The sequence below is a fragment of the Apus apus genome, chromosome 2 (assembly GCF_020740795.1).
Source record: "Apus apus isolate bApuApu2 chromosome 2, bApuApu2.pri.cur, whole genome shotgun sequence".
In the NCBI taxonomy this organism is placed as follows: domain Eukaryota; kingdom Metazoa; phylum Chordata; class Aves; order Apodiformes; family Apodidae; genus Apus; species Apus apus.
In genome coordinates this window covers 109,655,653-109,681,212 of record NC_067283.1, presented here as the reverse complement: position 1 = coordinate 109,681,212, position 25,560 = coordinate 109,655,653, and the positions used below count along the sequence as shown (strand labels likewise).

The 25,560-nt window shown below is 40.4% G+C and overlaps 1 protein-coding gene across 1 annotated transcript in view; it reads right to left on the bottom strand.

The window, feature by feature from the left end:
- Window positions 1-790: 790 nt before the first annotated feature.
- TAF4B (TATA-box binding protein associated factor 4b) overlaps window positions 791-25,560 on the bottom strand; it is a 75,512-nt gene continuing 50,742 nt past the window's right edge. The window contains exons 15-16 of the mRNA XM_051610278.1: window positions 13,703-13,822; window positions 791-2,468 (exon numbers count right to left, since the gene is read on the bottom strand). Coding sequence (XP_051466238.1) covers window positions 2,301-2,468; window positions 13,703-13,822 — 288 coding nt within the window. The 3' untranslated portion in view covers window positions 791-2,300. The remainder of the gene's footprint in view (window positions 2,469-13,702; window positions 13,823-25,560) is intronic.

The following is a 25,560-nucleotide window of genomic DNA, read 5'->3' as shown; positions in this document are numbered from 1 at the left end:
AGCATGTAATCTGCATTGTAGGCAGGCCATGAACACCCTTGAATCATCTATCACACTTTATAAACATCTGCTTCTCAATTAGGTTATTTTCTCCGACATCTCTCATTCTAAGTAGCACATGGATTTAAAGAGGATGAAGAGGCAGGGCAATATGCAGATGATCATCTTTGTTCTCCAACCTGCACTTAATTAATTGTGAGTTGCTTTAAAAAGAATGTAGGACAACACATATTGCTTAAGTCTGAGATGGTTTCTGTGTTTTTACTTCCCAGAACATGTGCAAAGGGCTCACCTCTGCCCAGCTGTTTAAAAAAAACAAACACCCACAACAAAACAAAAAAAAACGACAAAAAACACCCATCCACAGTGCTGACTGACTGAGGGAAAGCAGACAAACACGAGGTTGCTTTTTCTCCCTGCCCACCCCCCCCCTTCAAGTAATTCTTTGCTCTGTCACCTAGTTCTGTTTAAAAGCCTTAAAATCTAGATGTTTGCTGTTAATATGTCATGTGGGGCCACTGAGCCAGTTACTGTGACGGGCAGATAGCTGGGGCTCACTCCCAGAGCCACGCCATTAGTCATGGTGATGACAGCTTCAGACACCCAATTTTGCACATGAAGAAACAAGTGACCGACTTAGTATTTTTAATAAAATAATTGCTTTATTGCAATATTTAAAATAATTTTAAACATCTGATCAATAAGATGCAGTACACAAATATGGAAAATGCTGCACTTTACATAAAAAGTAAAGCTAAGCATTTAATTTTACAAAACAATTTTGCCTGATGCCATCAATATCTTGCAAACCATAGCTTAGTCAAAGTACTGCTTTTATTTTATATATATATGTGCTATATATACATATATAAATAATTTACAGCATTCATTTTCTAATTTGTTTACTACTGTTCCAACAAAAAACCCATAACCAATTCAAAACTTATTAAATTTGGTAACTATCTGCAGTGGTTCAGATGGTGGAGGGCATTTGAATAATTGCTTCAAGTTTTGAAGTAGCATGCCAGTTAACTGGAGGAAGCTTGTTCCTCAAGAGAAAAGATTTCAGCAGGAAGCCATTCAACACCGTCAGTGCCTTTCCCACCAGTCCCAGGAAACAGCCATGCCATACAGCATTGTGTCACAGAAGGCAAAATGTTTGAAGGCTGGGGAGAAGGGCAACCTGGAGGTTTTTCCTGCCACCACAAGGCAATCTTTACCAGCAAGCAGAAAATCTTTGAATCTATTCTAGCAGTCTTAATAATCGTCACTGAATGGAAACCAGGCAACTGTCATAATACTTTCTATTTGGGAAGTTTCCCTATTATACCACATTAAGGTATTTAATCAATATTCTAAACAAAGCAGTGCATCCTGTGCTTTGCAAACACTGCTCTTCTCCTTAAGAGTCTCCAGCTGCAAAGTTCTAATGCGTCTCAAGTTTTCCATTTTTTGCAGTCAGCACAGGTTGCTTTCATTAATTTCTTTCTACATCTATGCTCAAGTTCAATGCTATAGTTTCTAACTACAGAAAGATAAACTGTTCTGTTTACCTGTCTTTTTAGGCTCTTTTCACTCCTTGTGTTTAGTAACTCTAAATTTTCCCTGAACATCAAAGTATGCCTGAAATAGACTGTCTGATGTACTTCATTCACAAGAATGACCAATTTGTTCACCTTCCCTCAGACACTTTCTCAGAGGGAGGGCAGCTGAGGCAAGGTGGGGGCAAGAAAGCACCTCTCAATTCCCTTTGCTTGCTTCTTTGCTCTCCACAAACGAGCATCTAGTAGTAATTCTAAATCCAGAAACTTAAAGGAGATGCAAAGTCAGAGAGGCAATACATTAGCATGTTGACTGACTGCTGGTTCATGATTAAATACAGTTGCCATGCTATGCAGTGCCTTTAAAGTGTTATTTGTTTCCCTAAATAAGGTTGGATTACAAGAAGGCACTACATGTAGAACAGATGTTGCAGACTCCAGAGTACTGAAGCAAGCAATATACATAAACTAGGGACATGTATCAAGCCCTTGAAGCCTGCGAGACAGTTAAGTGCAAGCAGGTAGTCAGGTGCTTGTGTGTGCAGCTCAGTGTTTTCACTGGTGTACAGACTGGTTTAAGCCAAATATTATTAAAAACCCTACAGATGCTAAGTTTCGTATTTAATAAAAATGTTTATCTGTAAACAAGAGTTATCCTTACAACGGATCATATCCCAGAAATCGGAATTTCAAGACAGTGCAACAACGCTTCAGTGTTTTCTTTGGCAGTAGACAGCAAGTTGAAATGTAAAATTCAAATCACTTCAGAAGAGCACGGTACAAGGTTAGAGAATGCTTCATATCCCTCTCCTGTTCCATGCAGAATATCAAGTCCCTGAGACAGACGCGGGTTATTCTTGGACAGAGCAGCTGTTTCGTAAGGCTAAAACCTGATGATCCAGGAGCAATTCCGCTGCCTTTCAAATCCTAAATGGGGGAGGGAGAAAAAAAACATTAGAATTCCATGTAAATACAAGTTTTAACCAAACTGGTTGGATTATACTGCCTACTTGCACACAACTAGCCTGCTGAAACTCATGTTGAAAACCAGCAATCCAGAAGTCCTTGCGCATTTGATACTTCAAAAGACAAAGCAAGCACTTGCCAGTTAATGGTTTCTTTCACTCAAAGCAATGAAAAAACTCATAGTAAAAAAACCAACCAAAAAACTTTTTAAAAACCTATACTGTTATGGTGAGATAAATAACTGCTGTTTCACCGAAGTCATACTACATAAACATTTGAACTTGAGAAAGGACCACCTAACTACAAAGAAGGCACTACCATGGTTCCTACCCAGAGATTGGGTTGTGGCAAGGTTCTTACTCCCATGTGCAGAAAAGAAACCCCAAGCTCCAGTTTTTCCTATCTCTTCTTGAAGAAAACCATGACTGCAAGTGGGCTCTAGCCTTGAAACAGGGCCAGGAGAAACTCTTACCCCGGCCACCACCTGTGAACTGTCCTTTAAGGGAGCAACAAACATACAGTCAAAGCTTCCGCGTGTTCAGAACACTGTACCCAAGCCCATCTATCTCAGTTGGCTGCCTTGCTTGGTTATGAAAGCACAATTGGTAGGAGAAGATGATATGTAGTAGTTATACATTCAGGCTACTGGAATGAGCAACCCCCACGCATTCCAAAATGCCCCAAGATTTATTATTAGAGGCAGGGAGGAGGAAGATTACCATGAGCTGCACAATAGACTGGCTACTTATCTTGGAGCCAATCTATGCTACACAGCCAGTCTCTTATCACTACTGGAGGGTTCTCAGTAATGAATGCAATTTGTACAAATACGAGTGCTCAGTCTCTGTAACTTCAGCAAGGCAATGCCTGCCAGCATCAACACCACTTGGAGATGGTGCTGCTTGGATGCCGTGTTAACTGTATCAATTTTTACCCTAACGCTCTCTACAAGACTTCAGCAAAATGACTCTGCCCACTTTGCTTAGAGAAATTTGGTTTAAAACCCCATATATTAGAAACAAATACCAGTGCTGCACTATATAGCAGTGAATGCTACTGTTGTTAGCGGGGAAGCATTGAAATTTATTTAAAAAAAATAAACAGATTCACCAGCAAGCACACACTAACTACAGAAAACTACAGGGCATATAGCAGAAATGGAAGCTGTATTTCTTACTAGCAGCGTGCAGGGTATTCAGCACCATTTCATTTGCTTTACAGTCGATACTATTAAACACTATGAAATGCCATCATTTGAAAGTTTCAGTTTGTTAAATGGCTTGGAACAAATGCGTGCGTGGGGAAGACTGCTGGCCACATTGCACAGAGAGGGCACTGCTGTCCTGGTAAGACACAAAAGGGTCACAGTTCAAGTTTGTCATATGACAACCCTGAAGGATCCAAGGAAAAGATAGCTCTGCAATGCAGCTGCCAGCATGGGTTGAAAAGGAGGTCAATCCAACAGGATGCAGCAGAAGGCCTGAGGCAATGTTATAAATGAAACAAACCCCAAGGGTTTTCAGTAACCCAACAGCAATGTCCTTTATAATTCAAAAAACTTTATGGAGGTGAAAGTATTTTCTCTCTAAGTAGTCATTAGACTAGAAGTCTTATCTTTAAAGAGACACCAAACAAACGCACCTCAATCCTGTTCACTCCCTCGCAAAAAGGAGGCAGACAGCACAAACCCCTGAGCCTGCTTTGGAAGCTGCTGGAGCTGCAAGATGCTACAATAGGGCAGACACGTCAAGCTGCCTGTGTTTGAGACAGAGTTACAGACTTGTTTATTCTTAACTTGTTACCCATCATGCCCAGTGCAAAGACTTAAACCAATGTTATGCCTGAGTATCACATCCAAAGCCAAACTGGACTCTTGCTTGGTAAGACAGCCAGTCAATACTTTTAAGTTCACTTAGAATCACACCAGCGTATCAGAGCTACCAAGTACAGCATTCCAGGGCCAGGGACTCCTTGACTGGTTACAGAACATACCTAACCCAACAGCTGCTACCACATCCAAGTTAAAAAAAAGGTCCTTCTCTCCAAATGCATGATGGTTTAAAATTAAAGCAGCCACCTGTCAGCCTAGGTCTGTCCATTCCAGACTAGAACTGTGTTAGGAAACTCTTTCAACTAAGTTTATATGGGGATGAGCACCATTTCCTTTCAGCCACTGTCCCCTGCAGCTGCATCAAAGCACTGGTCTTCCATGGTTTATTTTGGACTTTGGACCCAAACAGTAGAGAGCGATGTGCTTACTACTTGTCATTTTGCAATAAAACGTTTGGGGAACCAGAAGTAAAAACAACTGAAGATGCCATCAGTGCATCAAAATGAACCATCACAGATGTCTCTGTTAATATCCAAGACCTTATTCAAGAAGCACCCAGCTCTGAGCTCTCCAGCTGACACCAGGCACACTTCAGGAGAGGATCCTCTGCTGCTCACTTCTCAGAGCCTCCTCTTCAGCACATTCCTGTTAGGCAGCAGGTCAATATTGTTTGGTCCTAGGCTACAGTTAGCAGTCTTCACCTTTGTATCTCATATAACCCCTTCTAGACAGAAGCTTCCCCACACTCCTTCTGAGACCTTAAATACCCTGGTTAGAACAATATCAGCCCACCCCCTGCTCAGACTTCTCTATTGTGTTCCCCCCTGTTGGGCAGAAACCCTTTGTACCTTGGTATTTTTGGGGATTCTTCATTGCAGAAGTCTTCAGCCTACCCTAAAACAGCTTTGTGAGCTCTTTCTTGTGAGCAGGGGAGTTGGACAAAATTATCTCCAAAGGTCCCTTCCAACACCTACCATTCTGTGATCCTGAGGGAAAGTGAAAAGTGCTGCTTTTCAACCAGGCCACACACAAGTATGAAGATAAATGAATCTAAAAAACATCCCCATAGAACAAATTCTAAGCAAAGGGTGCTGTAACCAGCCTGCACCTCCTTTCTGCAACATCTAATTATTATTGCCTTAACTAGCCAATTCTTTTTTTCTTTCTTTTTCCCACTTTTATTTATTTATAGTTTTTTGGTGGTAGTTTTTTTATTTATTTATTTTTTTAATTGGAAACACTTCTCCACAGGGGAAGTTGGAAGAAATCGGACATATCCCGAGCTTCCTGCCTTTCACTGAAGGCCAGCATCCTGCTTTCCTTCTGAAAGGGAAATGACACAGAAACATGCACCCCAGGAGGGGTAAGAACCAGCACAGGTATAACCAGCTGACCTGGATATCAATATCCATGCTCCAGGGAGCAGCAATAGCTCCAGCACAGCTGACAGACCCTGTTCATAAGCCAGGTAAGGTACTGTGGCAGCAGGCTCTGTACCACTGGAAGCAACTCTTCACCATACCCAGACCACTACTTAGCTTAAAGCCAGCCCTGTGAGGCCCCAGTGGGAGCAGTCCTGCTTTTGATCTATCCCAGAGTTGAGTCAAATCAGCAGTTTTCCCAAAGCAACACTCTCTCACCCCTTCTTGATCCTCAGAGCCTTTTATATACACCGGAGAGAGATCAGCTACTCTTGCTGATCTTGGCAGCAGAAGACATTGCAGAGCTCCTGTCCCATGCCTGTTGTGAAGCTAGTCTAGTTTGGGCAGTTGCCCCTGAAATCGGTCTTTTAAGATCTCTAGAGCTCTCTCCAGTGGCTGGACCGAGAATTAAATACTAACTCTCTGTAAAGGCAAGGGTGAAGTTGATACACAGCCACAGCTCACAATAAGACTCTTCCTTTACCTGAGCTATCATCACCATCCTATTCCTAGCCTCCGAGGTATTCACAGCATGTACTAAAATGTAAATGTACTAAAAAGAACATCAAAGTTGCTCAGAGCTGTTCTACAGGCCCGAATACAAAGCTCAAAGGGCTCAGCAGGCACCTCAGGCCAGGCTCAGTAAGTTGTTCCTGGTGGGGTACACACTCCATTCTTAAATTCAATGGCTTCACACCACTCATATTCAAAATTCTAAACTCTTAAGAGGAGAGCACTTTAAGAGGGCAAAGCATTCAGTCAAACATTAAAAAGTCAAGCCACAAGTTGTCATTTCAGTTTCTGGTGTTCCATAAACACACTCTGGTCCCAGAGCCAAGATCACAGGATAGCAAACTGTCATTGCAAAGCATGAGACAGTTTTCAGTGACATCTCCATACACTGAATAATCACAGCTGTGTCCAGCAGAGACCTTGTTGGAAGGTGGTAAGAGCATCTAGCAAATCAGAACAAAAGCATCCAGGTTCCCCCAGCTCTGTCACCTGTGGTCACACTCAGGTCTGTGATATTTGGTGCACCTTTCCTGTTGCAAGGTTAAAAAGCCATTAACACTTTCCTGGGTCCCAGCAGCAAGGGAGAAGGAAGAGACCCTATCAGAATTGTGACAGTTTTTCTTGTACAAATAAATGCTTAATTTAGGCCAGAGAAAACAAAGTGGAAGGAGTTGATATTACTTTGGTGACAAGCCAGCCTACTGATGCTGCCTGATCTAACAAGCCCCAGTCTGATAGATAGCCTCCCACACTCAGAATACTAAAATACTACATTACTGAATATTTACATGTTGATTTTTTTTAATAAACTTGGTTGTACTAGGTGGTTGGTGTTTTACGGATTATTTTTTTTTTAACCTTATAGATCATTACGATAGATCAAGCCAACATCTGAAAGGCTTGGATCTCTATTTCTAGGCTGCTTCTCATGCAGCTGAAAACAAACATGTATATTTATGATGCTATCTGCAGCCTACAAGGAAGCCTCACGAAGCTGTCAGATCTATATAATAGAGAATGCTATTCGACTATGCATTTTTCCTCAGATTTCACTGCAACATTCCTACAAGTCCCTTCAAATGTAGGCAACAACATGTTTTACATATTGAAACAAATTACCAGGAATGTAATGTCAGTTTATTCACTATTACGCCCAAGATTCATGTACGCATGTCACTTCGCATGGCTACATCAGATGCTTAATCTGTACCTGGAGGTAATGAATACTATACAAATATGTCATGTTAGTTAATAGACAATTATTAAGCTGAAAATTTCTGGCTCTTTGCCATATCATTTTAAGCTATGTATTGTCAAGTAAATTATAAATCTCTTGACCCTTCACATGTCATCAACATTTGCACATTACCAATATGTTCAGCCTAAAGCTACAATGCAATTAGTCATTTAAATTGCAGATATCTTTCACACATACGAAGAATTAAGTTCATCTCCAGCACAGAGAAGGCACAATATGGGCCAATGAACTGTATTTCTGAAGTGTGTGAATGGCAGTTGAGAATATTTTTGCCTATTTATTCGGGAAAAAAAATATCACATCAAGTGTATGGCCTAGACTGACAGCAGCCAGGAAATTCAGCACTGAAACTGAAACTCTCCAGGAGACAGGGGTGTGCTTAGGTCTTGCAGAAGATAAGTAAGATGCTGAAGCCATGTCTTATAATTACAGTAACACTTTTTAGCTCCCTTCTTCCCCAAAGGTATGATCATACTGTAAACTCTTCAATTGTCCTGACAACTTGAATAAGAACCAGAAGCTGAAATCAAGAGCCTTCATATGTTAAGCACGTTAAGAGGAGAAAAAGGAAAACCCCTTCTGTATCACACTAGGCCTACGGGCTGGAAGAAGGGGTGGTAGAGGCAGAGAGACAGAGAGGAAGAAACCCCTCAAATGTAAAAATAGATTTTGTAGCCTGGCTCTGAACACCTACTTACGTGCAAGTACTCTAGGTCCAACTTGAAGTGATTCCTTTTAAATTAATTTTCAGCAGCTTTTAAGAGAATGCTTTAGCAGACTATCATGTACCAATGGCAAGCAGCAGCCAGCAGCCTCTCTGCATCCTGTGGATGTGCATGGAGCAGCAAACCTATCATCATCTGCTACAGAGACAACTTCTGTGTTCAATTCACATTTAGACATAGTTACATCTTTAACAGTGCTTAAATTGATGAACTATGCTAGCATGTCCTCTCATCAGAAGAGCTTATGGCCAAAAAGGCAGCAATGTCTACATCTAATGCCTTTGAGAGTCCTAAAGCCACATACACTTCAGCTACCACACATCCCTCCTGCAAATGCCAGAGAAGTGAAAGCTGTTTGATTGTTGCTGTGGAAAAAAAACCAAACATCTCTCTTCTCCAATAATTTCAAAGAGTTGGGGCTTTCTTTCATTCTGAAGAAAAGGAATTGTTGCTTAAAGGTTTACTTCTTCAAAGATCACCCTAAAGAGCATTTCCAAAGCTTAAACCAGCACCATATACAGAATATGTTTCATCAACATGCATACTGCCATCCTCAGCTGTAAAGCAAGAAGGGTAAGTTTAAGTTCTGTTAACAATGATCAGATGTGGCAGAGACCTCACCATAAAAAAAAATTACACCAAGCTTGTTTTTTCCACAATAAATACTAAAAATTGAACAACGACCAGTGTGGTGAACAAAACATTTATCCCATTTCTTCCTGCCTAACTTCTTCCCAGAAGAAGGAAAATACAAGCTTATTTGTGGAGTGCTGTATTAGAAAATGTGCATCACACTGCCAGTATCACATTCTTTTATGCATGTTGGCCTGAGCTGGGAGTTTTACACATAGTACTCAAATAGCTCTGTACTGACCCCATGATATCAGCTGCATCATTTGCTTCTGTAGCAGCTCCTCAGCATCCATATAAAGTAATATAAATATATATATAAATATAAAATTACAGTTTCCACAGTAGAGCTAGGCTACAGGTGGCCACACTTACAGCAGTCAGTCTTGGTGGTGGATAGAACACCTACATGCAGCATATGGAAGAAAGAAGTTTCCTTTGTCATTGGATTAAGCAAAAAGAAAGAAAAGACACAAGATTTATCTCTAAGTCAATCAGTGTGACCAACCTGGAAGGAGGAAAGTAAAGGACAAACCACCAACAGCACTCTGGGGCAAGACAGACTGTAACACTTCTGAAGTAGCCAAAGTGTTATCACTGAGCCAGAAAAGGGATGAGAAGCATTCTCCCCCCAAAAAAACACACAAAGTGCAGAAATCCAATTAAGCTTTCCTGTGAATGGCCCAACCACAGTCTTCAGAGGCTGACCATAAGAGTAACAGTCATTATCATAACTCTACTTTCAAAGATGTAGGTAGAATTTTCTTTTTTCCTCCCTATTGCATGACACCGCTCTCAGTTCAAGACTGAAGACAACCTTGGACCCTGGACACTTTTGGATAGAAGGAATAAGTTTAAGGACTCAGAGATGCAGCCTGTTTCCTCACTGACAAAGGCTTTAAATATCTGCAAGGGTTTTCAAACTTCTAAGATTCCAGATGCAGAAAGAACGAGATAAAACTGTTTCCAAAATAGCTTTATCATCAGAAAAGCAGTAAAACTTAATCCAAAATAACCCCCAAGTATTTCTCAGCATCGAAAACATTATGGGGCACGTTACCAACCAATAAAAGCTATGAAACAGAACACAGAATTGCAAAAATAAGTCTATGGCTTCAAGTTTACTTTTTTTGTAATTTGTTTTAGAAGTGCTCTCCCTTCCCAAGATGAGTCATTTTTCAGTTCTTTCCACGCTTTAATTCATTACTGTTCACCACATGCACTCAAACTGGGGGAGGAAAAGAGGTGGGTAACAAATACACAAACCCGAAATCAAATCAAAAGGCCTCTCCCCTTCATTGTATCCAAGAGTGTCCAGAGGGACCAGCATGAGAGAGATGAAGATATTACCACCTCTGGAATACAAGTAGCATCAATTAACACATTTTCACAATAGAGGGATTTTCTTAATAGTGCTTTCTCAAATTACTCCTTCTGAACAATACCATTCAAATGTTAAACTGTAGTGAAGAGAATATGTAAAACTACACCAACTAGTGTTTCCAACCAGAAAGGGAAAAGAATTCCCATTATACTCATGCCTTTTTTTTTTTTTTTTTTTTTAAATTAGGCCTAGAGCATTAGCCTTGTTTTTTCATTTAATGATCTTTATGGATTTGCCCCTGCTATTTCAAGTTTAGCAATACATAAGCAATAATCATGGCAACTCAGTTTACCCTTTTTATATAGTTTTTAGGTCCAAATTACTTGAGAGACGCTCCTCTGGGCTCCTTCTGTGTTTGCTACCTGCCAATGTGATGTGGCTGCTGCTAAGCAGGCATGAAGCACATGTTCATGTTACCACATGTTCTAGTTCCCAGATTCAAATAATCCATAATAGGTCTCCTTAAAAGACCAAGTAAAGAAAGCAGAATTTCAGAAAACAAGACAGAATAAATGTGCAGGAATCAGGCTTTCAACTATCCCAGGAAAAACACTTTCCAGAAGAGGTGCAAAACCAGTATGGAGGAAACAGATATTTAGGACTGAAGAGCTATCACAGTTAAATGGAGATAGTAATTTATGGACAAAAGGAAACAGGGTATGCTAACAAAACGCTGTTCTTAGCCCTTCATACTTATTGTGAACCAAGCCAGACTGCTGAGCTGCACTCTTCCAGTACCCATTACATTCCAGTACCAAAGAAAGGCAGGCAAATATGTAATAAATGTGCTTAGAGAGTTTCATTGTTTTAATACATACTGTAACTGATTATTTCTTCCCTGTCTCCCTTAGGACTTCAGTTTACATCAATAATGGCTCGAAACAATTCCTTTCCTTTAATTATTGCAGTAGAAAATGATAAAAAGAAGCTGAGCAAAGTCAACTTCACTCTAACACAGACATGAGATATGAACATTGTACAAAGACCATTATCCAAGGATAGTTGAAGCCTTAGTTAAAAATCCAAATGCAGTCAACATCAGTAATTTAATTCAATACTGTCAAAGGACAATTCATATTCAGGAATAGCTTCTTCCACCATACCTGTCTACCAAGATACTAGACTTAAAAATAATTTTTAAAAAGGGTCACTGGAGTATCATGTAACAAATTTACTCCTTGCCATTGCACAGTCAGAAAGTTCCGACATTTAAGATTACTTGAGAATAAAGCTGTCTCCATTTGCAATTTGAAATGAGAAAGAAAGTACATCCTGCCTGTTTAAATTATTCTCAGACAGGTTGCCCAAAAAGATGATTTTAAAGATGCCCAAATGTGTATCAGCCTAAGGACGTATTGTACTTTCTTTCAGTTTCAAAGACCTCCTTTCATCTCTGAAGAATGGAATGTTGTTTACTGCTCAGTATGTTTTGCCATGTTATCATGAATGTATTACAAATATTCTGCTTCTTGAACTAGAGAGTCTGTCAAAACCATTCTTTATTCTACATGAGAAGTCTTAAGCCTTTTATAAATCCTGCTCAGATATATTGGGACACTTAAATGTCTAAGTCTAAACATCTTTGTCAAGTTTATTATCCTGCATATTTAATGAAAAGGAAAAAAGGTCTGCAGAGAATTGCTTTCTGGTAGCATGAAGCCTAAATACTAGGCACAGGAATGCAAGATTGCATGTGAGAAACGAAAGTAGTTTCACAGCCAGAACTACTTTCACCTACTGCTCTCACAACTCAGTCTAGTAAGGCCACCTATATGAGAAGCATCTTAAAATACAGCAGGTAAATTTGTGAAAATGAAATACCATCAAGGTTGATGGTCAGTTTTAGGCACATTATATCCTGGTTCTTTTAAAATGGCCGTGTAAGTCATGGATCACCACCCTACAACAGCAACACTTATCTGTCTCACTTCACCACAATCACATTAAGATTTTAATAAAGTAGACACCGCAGACGATGAGAAATAACTGAAAAGCACCTAACAGGCAGACTTGCTAACTATTCAGAAACAAATTCAGGAATAATTACAGAAAACCACTATGAAGAACAGGAGTTACTTGATAGAAGCTTGGGGGAACAGGAGAAAAGGCTGGGGAAAACTGCTAGTGCTAGACTAATTTTTTCAAGTTTTTCCAGTGGTATTTAAAAAACCCATAACTATACCTTCAACTTCATGTGAAAGTGCATTAAAAAAACTTCAAGGTAGTGAAGAGCAGCTGCTCCAAAGCTGGGAATGCTGCTTTCTGCAGCTTGTTTAGATACAGATTCCTTCACTTCACTTGTGGTATATAGGGAAAGTTCAATGAGCTATGTCAGAACAAAATCAGAGAAACAAGTCTACCTTGCCTCCTTAGAGAGGTCTCTTGCCACAATCCAGGATGAGGGAAAACCTACGGGACAGACTGTCACAGTCAGACTGCAAATAGCTGAGCTTTATACAAGGTCGTCCCAGATTCCAGCATGCAAAAACACTGCAGTATTTTCAATCCTAGTATCTATTTAAGCTTCCTAGGCCACAAGAATAAAAAAGCCTTAAGGCTTATCAAAAAGGACAACTTTACCACTGCTTCCTCCACACAGGAATTACTTTCCAGGCTTCTGCTGTCTGAGCTTGGGTCAGTGGCCAACCAGTCGTTCACTTGAGCAATACCAAGACTTTATGAGAAAGAGGGGCCAAACTGGCAACAACACTTGAATGACAGCCTGCAACATGTTTCTCCCACCTCCAGCCAAGATGATGATGTCTAACAGAAGTAGGCTGTCAGTCTCCTTGGAAAGAACATCTACAGCCCTGTAAGCTTTCCAAGTCCTGAAAACAGTTAACCTCCAGCACATCATTAAGAGATTTGTTCAGACCAAGATCTACTAAAAGCACCTTCAATGCACTTTTAAAATGCAGCGTGAGCCAGAAAAGGTGACCTGGCTCATTGCAGAACCTAAATGGTCTAGCTTTATTTACTGTTTTTTGAGGGGATCTAGCCAAGGCAAACTACTCAGTCCATATGCACTGCGCACGGAAAGAAGTCCACAACCAAATGTCATAGCAAGAGCCTCTTCAAAAGCCACCCAAAAGATCCATCATGATTTCAATAGAAGGGCCATGACAGCCAGCTACCATAGAAGACCATTACCCTCTACTGCAGATGAAAGTTTCCCTGAACCATCATTTCACTGAGTGCTTTACACACAGTGCTCTTACCCACAGTTTCTCCTACAGCACACAATTAAACATCCCCATCAAATTTACCAGAAACAATCCTTTCAAGTATCTATCACACAAACTAGTTTTCCTACAGTCTGTAAGCTGTCATTTAATGTAAGAGAATTCTCACTTCTTCCTACAGGGAAAGATAAAGATAATTCAGTAAGAAGATACAACACCATCATATAAATAATTGCAAGCCATCTCCATACCTCTAACCCAGATCCAACGTTGGACAAATCCAGTGGTCTCTTCTTCCTTGGTCCAATGGCTGCCAAAGCTGTGAGGTTGGCTTCTCTTTGTTGCATTTGTGCTAACTCCAATTGTTGCATCTAATTTGAAAACAAAACACCTAGATTAATTACGATATACAGAATCTTAAAGGTCTTGGTTCTCTTTATGGGAGCTTCAGACAGTTCTGCAGTCCCTCCTGAAAAAACGTATTTTGTAGCATCTTCTCCTGTCTTTCTGGACATTTTTGACAGATTCCAACACTCGGCCTTGAAACACTAATGGCCCCTATAGATAGCACTGTGTAAAAGTTAAGCTTTTTTATGGAGAATGCATCATAGTGTCAATGCAGTCTTAACAGGAGCCTGGCTCCTGGTTTCTCTGCTCATCAGCTTTGCCATTTCTGATTAAGAGAAAATACTGATCAGAACTGGCTTATGAATTTGTTTTAGTACTCAAAGTTGAAGTTAACAAGTTCTGTGAATTGGGTGTATTCTTAATTCAAAATCTCAATTAATGATTACACAAGCAAGACACTCAAATTTCTTTATGCTGTAGTACCCGAACCCAGCACTCAGTATTGCCATTCTGAAACATCTTATATCCAAGTGGACAGAATGCTGTCAGTTCACTGATGTTCTTTCTTTTCCCAGTACAATTTGAATCTTCATAAAAATTTTAAGCAAGTGAGAGATATACTGCATATATTTATTTTCACTCACCTCCAAAAAACATTCAACACAAAAAATCCTTAGAAACAACCTCTACTTGTGTTAGGTAAACTTGAAAAGGGAGAGGAATTAATAGTTCATAGGATTAAAGAAAAATAAATAAATAATCTCTGCATTTCAAGGTATGCACTACTTCATTCAATTCAATAACAGATGCCAGCTGTTCTGGAGCTCAAACCCACCCAAGTCTGCTGATTGATTAGCTTGGATTGGCCACCTTGCCAAAGCAATCATGCCACTTGCAGACCCACCAGCTGTCCAACTTGGAGCATGTGTGCAGGGGAGCACTCCCTCCCTCTCTCTGTAGAGAAGGAAGCTTTTTTATTTACTCAAGTTGAGTTTGTCCTTAAATACAAACCTCTGGGTTTCATGCTAACCCTTAGATGATCTAACATGCAACTAGAACAGCTTCTTAGCCCTTGCGCTCTCTACTCCCAGGACTTCCAAAATTGTTTGGATGAGAACTCTCTGCATGCCTACGTGCACGTATCTTTAAATAAAGTACAGCCTTGTCATGGTAGGAAAGCATCCAATTCTCTTCCCTTCCTCCCCTCCACAACCATAAAAACAATTAATTAATTAGAACTCCTCACCCAGTCAATACAGATATTTTGCTTACTAAACTTGTAATACACTATGGTTTTGCTTGCTTTTCAGCTCTCAGAGATCCCACTTGGACAAGAGAAATTCAGCTGGTAAGAACTGAGCTTGTAGCATCTACATAGTAGTATTACCCAATTGCTACTAGTTAAGCAAAGTAGAATCAAAAATAAAGTAATACTGTGGGGTTTTGCAGGGACAGGGGGGAGGATGTTTTGAGGAGGAGGGCTGTTTGGTTGGGTGTTTTTTTTCAAGTCCTATTTTACTTCAGATAGGCAGACTCATTCTTACTTTAGTGATACTGGCAGCTTCATATCACATACTGCAGCAGCTAGACTACTTAAAGAAAAACAGTATTTCAGGGCAAGATTCCCAAAAGGACATCCTGCCTTGTAAGATGCAAACTATAATATGCTCAAGATTTTTCAGCAGAAATCAAGGAATGCAAGACTTTGCCATACATATGTTGAAAGTACCTGTTTTGGGGGGTTTGATGTGGTTGATTGTTTTTTTTTTGAAGATGAGACAAATGCTTCAGTTATTAAAACAACACTATTTGCAAGTCAGCTTCAATCACATTATGTAGGCTTTTGCTTACAGAAATATAGTTGTACTTCTTCAATCCTAAATAGCATAATTCTCTTACCACACACACTAGTCTTTTTTTTTTTGTCTGCAGCATACATACTCATAGCCTTATTTATCAGAATTCATTAAGTTCTGAATGGAAATTTGGTTTAGAGAGATTTTAAGACTTCACATCCTTTAAGCTTGAAAATTACTAGTGTTCTGCAATTGTCTGAACTTACCTTCAGCTGGCCTACTCGCATAAAATGTTTAAGATAAACTTCTCTTTAATCTGAGTCTTAAATGTGTATACTTATACTCAGGAACACATTTTAGCCAATCAAGGAGGGGGAGAAGTAAGACTAAATCTGAAAAATTAACTTTAAAGTTCACAAACTCTGTGAAACATTGACACTATTTTTATGTGACATCTTCATCATTTCCGAATGAATGCTGAGGTTCTTTGCTGGAGGCACATGCTGACTACAGCCCCAGTTGCCCAGGCCTCCAACACCTGGAGCAACTCCTACATATAGACAGCCATAGAGCATCCCTGTAGCTGCACACCTTCCTGCTAGCAATGCAGTTCTGTTGTCACAGTAGTTGCATGTGCACCAAAGTCTCCTTGTGACAAGATGGGACTACAACATGCCAAGCACATGGCATCCTTCTGGGGGCAGATTAAATTCCAAAAGGCTCCAGTGGCACATAAAACCAGAAGGGAAAATATTATTTGCTTTACTTTTCAGAATCATTACATTTAAAATGAAAAGGACTTTTACAACCGTTAAACTTAAAAAACAAAACCAAACTAAATGCCTTTACTAACCTAATTTTGTGGTTCCATCCCTGGAACCTGTAAGAAAACATAACCTTCCTCTCCCTCAACCCTACAAAACACATAGAAACCAGCTTCACTGCACTTAAACATGTCAAAAATGGGTGGTTGCTAAACATTTATTTAATCATTGGCTTGAAGCAACATTGAAGTAAGACCCCCTCTCCTTTTTACAACTGATATAGATGGACAGCCATGGTAAAGACCAAGAACAAGAGACAGAGCTGTTCATTAAATAGTGAGAGGGCTTCAGGTTGTTATCGGTACAGGGTGGAGGGGACTGGGTGTGTTGAGGGCTTCTTGGTGGAATACCAGGATGCTGCTCTGGCTGAGGGCTGGGTAGCACCTGGACACCATCACTCATTTACCCAGCACGACTCCAGCTGACAAAGCATGCTGTCAACACAGATGCCCTGCAGGAGCAGGCACAGCTGCTGGCCGTGCTGGAGGGCAGTGGTGGCAGAAATCCCACTGCTACAAGGGACAGGATGACACTTGGTGGGTGGTATGGAAGATGTGCTTTCTAGAAATAGAACTGATGCATCTTTGACCAGGCAATTCCCAAGACAATGCCAGAAACACATGTCATTACCATCATCTGCTCTTCTCAATACATTTCCACCTCATAACCAGTCAAAGGATTTTTCAAATCAGGCAAAATCTCACCAGGGTTTCAGAGCAAAAGGAAAAAGAAATCATAGCCTTGTTGCATTCTAGACATCTTGGGGATTTTTCTGAGAACATAATTAACACAAAGAAAGTTAAACACTTAGTCTCCATAATGGACTCAACAGATCCCCATTAAGCGATACAGGCAGGCATCCAAATTACCCCACTGAAGCCAGCAAAATCAACTTTTCATCAAGTTTTGTTCCATAAAAAGCATGAGATTAAATGTCCAAACATTGTGTGAACAGTTAAAAGCACAGTATAAGGAGAAGACAGGCAGATAACATCAAGGGATACCCGAGGATACTGGCTGGCTAACTACTGCCGGATTTTCCTAAACAAGACTAGGAGAGAACAAGAGGCAACTATGTTGAGTCAGATCTTTTTTCAACAGACAGTTTTGTAGCACACAAGCTAGGGCAGATAGATCACTGCAGTAAGTGAAAGACAGCAAAAGTTGTATACACACTTTACTAAAATGTAACAGAGTAGCTACATCTAGTACTGTTTCCCTTCTGGGGGTCAGTTTTACCACTATTGGTGTCTGACTAAATCAGGATGCAATAGGAACTGTCATACACAGGTTTGTATCTTGAGAACAGATTTTTTTTTTTCCCCTTTTGAAGACAGAAGTGTATAATGGCAATACAAGTGGAGCAGGGAGAACTTGCGTTCTACATCGGACCCACAAACTAGCAGGTGTCCCCTCAACCTGACTGACTTCATATCCGCCGAAAAGATGCTGCTGTTCTATCACAACACAGGACTCCAACACACGCCCTGCACAAAATTCATTCAAGACAAGCGCTGAGAAGGGACAGTCTCCAGGCAAGAGGCAAATGAATGTTCATGCTCCTTCTCCCTCCTTTCCTATTTTTACATATGCTAAGAATCGCAGCACGGAGTTCTAAGAACCTGTGTATAAAGATCAAATTGCTATGAAAACGTCTCAGAATTTGTAAAATAGTCTTGGTTGCTGCTGGCCTTTTTAATAATAAAAATAGGGTTTAAAGTCTGGTCTTGCAGCAAGCAGGAATCTCTAGGGTGACACAATAACCATTTTAGTTAATCTGACCTGCAGCACAAATCAAGAAGTAAGGTATGTTTTTAAAGTCCTCCCTTACAGTGAAATGGCATTTGCAGCATGGCTGTAATCACACAAAATGAAAGGTTTTTAAATTGACCTCTCTGTTCTTCAATCCTTTACTGAGAAAAGTGTTTCTTTTCCTGTTCACAGAAATTCTATCTCACGTCTCATACTCCACATCTCAGAAAATACTCAAAATCTATTTTACTACTACACCAATGACATTTTTGCAGCATTTTACTATTAAAAATTAAATTTAAAGTTGCATAAGACAAGAAGTACGTCAGCTATGAGTTGCTGAGACTTTTTTTAAAAGCAATATGGCAAGTCGGTTTTAAACCCTTTAAGTTACAAAGCACAAGATGCGTGGCTGTTAGTGCTATCAGAGCTCAAATAATTCAAGTTATACAAATCTCGTAAGATCTTCATAGAATCATAAAATGGTTTGGGTTGGAAGAGGCCTCAAAAATCATAATCCAGTTCCAACCACCCTACATGGGCAAGGACACCTCCCACTAGACCAGGTTGCTCAGAGCCCCATCTAACCAGCCCTTGAACATTTCCAAGGATGGGGCTTCCACAACTCCTCTAGGCAATCTGTTTCAGTGTCTCACCACCTTCACATTAAAGAATTTTTTCCTAATGTCTAACCTAAATCTCCCCTCTTCCACTTTCAATCCTTTACCTCGTCTTCTCGCTACAAGCAAGAAGACTTGTAAAAAGTCCCTCCCCAGCTTTCCTGTAGGCCTCTTCAGGTGCTGGAAGGCAGCTTTAAAGTCTCCCCAGAACAATCTCTTCTCCAGGCCAAACAGTCCCAACTCTCCCAGCCTATCACAGCAGGGATGCTCCACCCCTCCTATCTTCTTCACAGCCCTTCTCCAGACTCACTCCCACAGGTCCATGTCCTTCTTATGTAGGGGATCCCAGAACCGGACACAGTACTCCAGGTGGGGTCTCACAAGAGCCAAAGGGGGAAATCACATCCCTGGCTCTGCTGGCCGTGGTTCTTTTGATGCAGCCCAGGACAGGGTTGACTTTCTGGGCTGCAAGTGCACTTTGTCTGCTCATATTGAGCATCTTGTCCACCATCACCTCCAAGCCCTTTTCTTCAGGGCTGTTATCAATCCATTCTCCACCCAACCTGTATTTGTGCTTGGGATTGCCCCAGCCCAGCTGCAGAACCTTGCACTTGGCCTTGTTCAACTTCATGCAGTCTGCACAAGCCCACTTCTCAAGCTTGTCAAGGTCCCTCTGGATGGCCTCCCTGCCCTTCCAGTGTGTCGCCCTCACCACTGTTTGGTGTCTTTGGCAAACTTGCTGTTTTCCCTAAACACTGCAAGGAAGAATCCCTTAACCACAACTGAAGAAAAGAAAAAGTACTACAAATAAAGTCAACTACTTCACACCAGCTAATCCACGATGTGTGCAGCAGCAGGTGGCTGTACTATCTAGGGGGGGAAATGGAAGTGCTACCCAGCTGAATACCAGTCTGCATTCTAAAAGGAGTAACAAAACCTCTCATGTTTGGTCACAAAATCCCCAAAGCAGAACATTGTACTTGGTATAAGCTTTCATAGAAGACAAAGCACATGAAATTGTTTACTCTCTAGATCCTCAAGGAACAGTTTTACCAGGGAAGATTTCTCTACAAGTAGAGACAAGAAAGTAAGCATCTGTATAAGCCAAGACTCACAGAACAGTAACAGGACTGAGGGTGAAGAAAAACCAAGCAGGTGGCACTTGTCCAGCATGATGCTGGCAGATTACATGCTTCTCAAGAAATTCATACCACTGCCCACTCCTGCAGGAGCTTCAGTATATTAAGTATTAGGAAATAAATTAAGAGAGATTTTTTTCCATTTCTCGGACTTAAGTGCTAGAACTTATGTTTAGGAAAAAAATCCCCCAAAATAATCTTTGCAATGCAATAACAAATAAATACAGCTCAGAAGAAATGCTGGCAAGACAGATGGAGACGCTAAACATCACAATTTTGGATTTGGTTATAATTAATATAAAGAGAAGACTGAGAAGCATATGTATAAGATACTGGGTTTAATATTGAGAAAAAGTGAGGATGTCTCCACATATGACATTGTAGGCTGACAGAATGAGACAGATTAAATAAATATTTAAAGTAACAGAAGAACTGGCAGGAAAGGAAACCAGGGAAGACTGAGGACAAGTTAATGTATGCCTAAGGGGTTATGTGTGCTATCCAGCAATAAGTACATCAGGAGTAATAAAAGCACTAAAGTAGATGAACAAGAATTCAGGTAAGACTTGCAGGGGTATAAAGCTAGGAATGTAAGCATACAAAAGAGGCAGAAGCTGCTGATTCTTCAAGCTTCCACAATAAAGAAATTATACAAGAAATTAATTAATATTAAAATTCAAAATAAGTCAAAGCAACTGTGACCAAGTACCAACATTTACTTCTTTATAGCTTGCAGCAGTGAAAAAAGAACCTGAACACCTATGTGGGTCCTTACTATTGCCCTTTACTGTACCATTTTAAAGAACTAAATATTGAGGTACCTTTAACGTAGGGCCACTTATCCCACTAAACAGACCTCCCTCTCTTTCCTTTCAATCCTTTCTTTTTTCTTGACCATTTTTTCAAAGTTTCACTGGGTTTCATTGTGTCCTCCACTCAGTGCTTTTAAAGGTATATACTGCTCCCAGTCAATTCTCCCTTCATTGTCTTTGGAAAAAAAGAACTCAATTTTTTTCACATTCCTTTAAGCATTTTTAGGAACTTGTGATGAAAATGAAAAATAAACCTTAAAAATCTGTTTTCAATCCCAAGCCTCTCATATTGGTTGTCATAAAGCTCAATGAGCACTACTGCCTCCAGCCTCCACCTTTCCTATACAAAACTTTCTGCCCTACAGGTTGAATGAGGCTGAATAGCAGACGTCTCATATGGGGGTCATTCTCTAAGGAAAACTGACATTTGAAGGCTGCATATTTAAACATTTATCATCTTCTCTTGCCTATAATGCAATTTCTCTTCTTGCAATTGCTTCCTTTCAAACTGTTTTAATTAGCCATACAATTAGTTTCCACTGACTTTTCCCTCTGTTGTAATTTATATTTAACAGCAGAAAGGCAGAATAGCATGCACTGGTTTGATAGGCACTCCTGACTCACAATAGGGCTGTATGCAATACTGAAGGTTTTTTTCAGGTTGATAATCCACATACACGCTTTGGTGGAGGAGCAGCCCCTATTGAGGCTGTGCTGTACAACAACAGGTGCCTTATTGGGCTAGAACTAAAGGGTGCAGTAAGATGTTTTGGAGAAGAAAAGAATTTTTTTGCAGGGTACCCATGCAGTAAACTACTTAGGGGGGTGGGGAGGGGAAAGTCTTCAGTTGATATTTGATGTTCTCCAATATATAACTAACTAGGGTGCAGTAACTTCTTGACTCTTAATTTTGCCCATTCTTGTTAAGACTTCCCCAAATGCGTGATATTTTGAATGATTTTCAGCTGCTGTTAACACTGTGCATTCATTCACTCACTCCTGAGATCTCAAAGCTAGAGAACATTCAAGACTTATCTTCCATCCACAGGTTTCTCCATCTCATTATGCGGTCCACCCAACATCTGTTCTGGGCACAGAACTCTCTGGCTTTTTCATTATCATCTTTTGTTGTACTATTAGTCCTAAAATTTCCTGTATTAGCAAGCTTCTAAACCAAGGCCACACTCTCAGCTGGTTACATGTCCATTATAGTGTCTAAGAGAAACTTAGACAAGGCTATTTGAAAATCCAAGAACAGGCTTAATGGAGTGGATGGGCTCGGGGGAGCCTAGGGGGTTTGTAGGGTTTTTTTCACTAAATGAAGATAGTTGCTATCATCTTCCAGCCAACTTGTTTTAGGGTATCTGACACAGTACCTCAGCTGTTTTCTTACACTCCTTTAAAATTCCAAGATGAATGCCACATAAAAAGGGATTTGGTTCACTCTGCAGTTTACTCAATAATCTAACAGTTTAAAGGATTTCCATCCCAGACTTTCTGCAAGACTCATAACACCCCGAATCTCTGATGATAGCCCTTTTAGCTACACTGCAGGTAACAAATTTTTTGTCTACTCAACCATCATGCTCTTTTTTCAAAACATGCAGAAGCAGGTAAGAAACAATACAGAACAACAAACATAATACAAATCAGATAATTAAGCAAAAGCTCTCAGGATGCCACTGAAGGCTCATAAAAAGCCAATTGATCGTGATGAGATCTTACTTTGCTCGAAGCATCTTGCTTGCTTTTTTGAGAGGTTATGGTTAACTAGGGAGTTTCCTCTTCCCCTGCCACAAGAGAGGTCTTAGAGCATTTGAACCATTAGGCCCAGAAGACTGAATACAGAAGCAGTACAAGAGGCATGGAGAAAAAAGAAGGAAACAAACAGTTTGAAAATGTGGGTTGGAGTTGACACAGAGAGCAGCAAAGAATTAGGTTACAGTTTTGTTATCTGAGAATGTGAGAGGAAATAAGCGAAGAGGATGGATACACAAAATAGAAAAACTGTATTATTTTTGAAAAAAGATACTATGGAACAACTAAATTTCAGTCATTACTGCATAGCACCTACAAATTCCCTGGAATCACGCAGACTTTTTTTCCTGATGGGGTTTGTTTTATCTCTAAAAAAAACCCAACACCCACAAACTAAAATTTCCTATTTTCCTCCTGTTCAGTTGATACTAGAGGTATTGAATTTTCTCAGCATATAATCTGCTGCTGTCTTGTGACAAGTCTGCCAAAATCATAACAGTAAAAAACACAAGTGCATTAAGTAGGGAGGAACAAGGAACTGGGAAGGCCTGTGAAGTCATAAGAGAGCAGAGCTCCTGGAAGGGCAAGGAATAGGACCTGCTGTCCATCAGGTGCTTGCTCCATGTGCTCCTTCTCCTAGTTCAAGGAGTGGCTGCTCACATTTATCCATGCGTAGATGCTGCAAGTTGCCACAAGTTAAGAGCAGAGATGAGGGTAGCTACTGCAGAATAAGCAAAGATGCTATCGGTATGATACCTGTTCAGCTGCTCAACCCCAAGCAGCAATCTTGCACACATACAGTCTGAAAGGTTTGACCAGTTTCAGCCTTAAGCTTCCCGTAGCCATGCTGCAAGCACATTCACTTTTGAAGAGGAGACAGAAGTACAAGAAGACCAAGGTTTATATTTAAGTTTACAGTACACACTGTTTAATAGTGACATTTTCACAGGTCTTCTGGGATGCACCGTTCATATAGCATGCTTGTGCATTTGATAGTATCCTACACCTACTCAACTCAAGTAAACTCATTTCAGAAAAGGAATGAGGCCAGAGATGAACTATAAATACTGCCTAAGAATTGCAGCAACAGAATTATTTTCTTTGTACACGGAAGAACAGTTTGAAAGTAGAAGAGGAAATAGCAGAAAGCACCTAAAAATGTTATGCTTTAAAAGCTAAAGTATCAGGGACAATGCAAGGACTGTATCCTCTCAGCGTGAAGTGGCAGATAAGGCTGAACAAAAAGCAGGGGTAATTTACCCAGGCTTTGGGAATGCAGTTGCACAAAGAGCTGGCCCATGAGGTGAGCAAGGACAAAATTCTTGACTGCACAAAGGAGCAGCTTGGGGCAAGCCCCGCAGCTGCTTCAAAAGGAATGTGCACTTTCTGTAGGTATTAAAATCTGCTGAAACAGGTGAAAGGGGGAAGTAAATAAAGGCTTGATTCACAGCAAACTACACAGACTAAGAACATAGGAAAGTAAATGACTTAGCACAGGGGAAGTCTGAGGCAACAGGTCATGCAAAAAGGGATGGAAAGGTCACAGCAATTATGTATAGCCTTTCAGATAAAAGAATCCACAACTGAGTCTCTGGATGTACTTTCAGCAATGCTGAGATGTTGCCTCCAGCTGCTGGATGAAAGCACATCCTGGATTTGTAAGTATTCATTGTCAGGATGTAGGCTCTGCATTTTGGAAAACACTGCTTTAGAACCACGCTCCAAAGCCAATACCACACACCCACTCCCTTCTCCCACGGGTCACCATCAACACATAAAAAACAGCTTTGAGGAAGAAAGGCCCATATTCATTCTTAAAGAACCTGAAGTGGATAAGATCAGGCTTTCCAGTGGATATTCAACCAGAGTTGCCTGGAAAGTATGATCCCAGCAGACAGGGGTATTAAAATTCTCAAGTGTGATTTCTTAGGAACAGGCTACACTTACAACAGGTCAAGGACAGACAAGAGTGAACCTTCTCAGGCTTTCATCCCAGCATAGACTGTGCTTCTGCATTACCAGTTTCAGACTTGGGATATTTGTTGTTTTTTTTTTTCTCTTATTCTTCTCAGCTCTACTCGTATTCGTATTTCTTCATGCAAATGGGTACTGACCATTTATCTCCAACCTGTCAATAAAGTGCCAAAACTGATGGGCTGCATTTGGGCTCATTTCCACTCAAGCTTAAGATGGTCTCACAGATAAGAAAGCATCCCTGGTACAGAACATCAGTCTCCCATGTAGCATGTGAAGCCTGGAGCAGTTCTGGCTGCCTCATTCTCTGGAGAACAAAGCAACAGGACAGAGGGCAAGGCAATACCAACACAAAGATCTCTGTTTCAAGAGGCACATCTGCCTCCTCCTCTTTTGGTGAAGCAGTTGGAGGCTGTTGCTCTAGGAGCAGCACAGCATGGAGAAATATGCAGAACAAGTGCAATGAAGGCTGTGTCAGTCTGGCACAAGATAAGATACACGAAAGGAGGTGAATTCAAGCACTTAATAGAACACCAAGCACTAAAATTAAGACACTTTATCTGCTCTGTTGGCTCCCTTTTTGTACACCTATATGCCATTTCTTTAAAAGAGATCTCAGTAACAACACCAAGCAATCTAAAAAAAAGATTCAAAACACACACCTATCTTCTTTCTCTTCTAAATACCCAAATCACTGAGTATTTTTCAATATACTACACATTATTTGTCAGAGGAAAATGGAAGAGAAGCTGCATAAATGAATTGCTTTGCAGTGTTTCATTAAAAGAAAGAACGTCTAGAAACAGCCAAATGATGCGGAGGTAAAGCCTCCTACAAAACAAGACAAATTAACATCACCCACTGATTGTTTGTCCTGGTGGCACTAGAGGCAAACCGGGAAGGGCTTTAGGGCAACTTTGTACTCACAGATTGTAAGCATGAAAAAAGAGTTATAAGCAGAAAGAAAAAATTAAAATATAGATAGTAAAGCAAATTCCTTCTCTCCCCTCTTATTTTACAAATTTCTTCTACTATGGTGCAAACCCAGAGCACTGATTTTAATACTATTTCACTGAATTTCCGTTT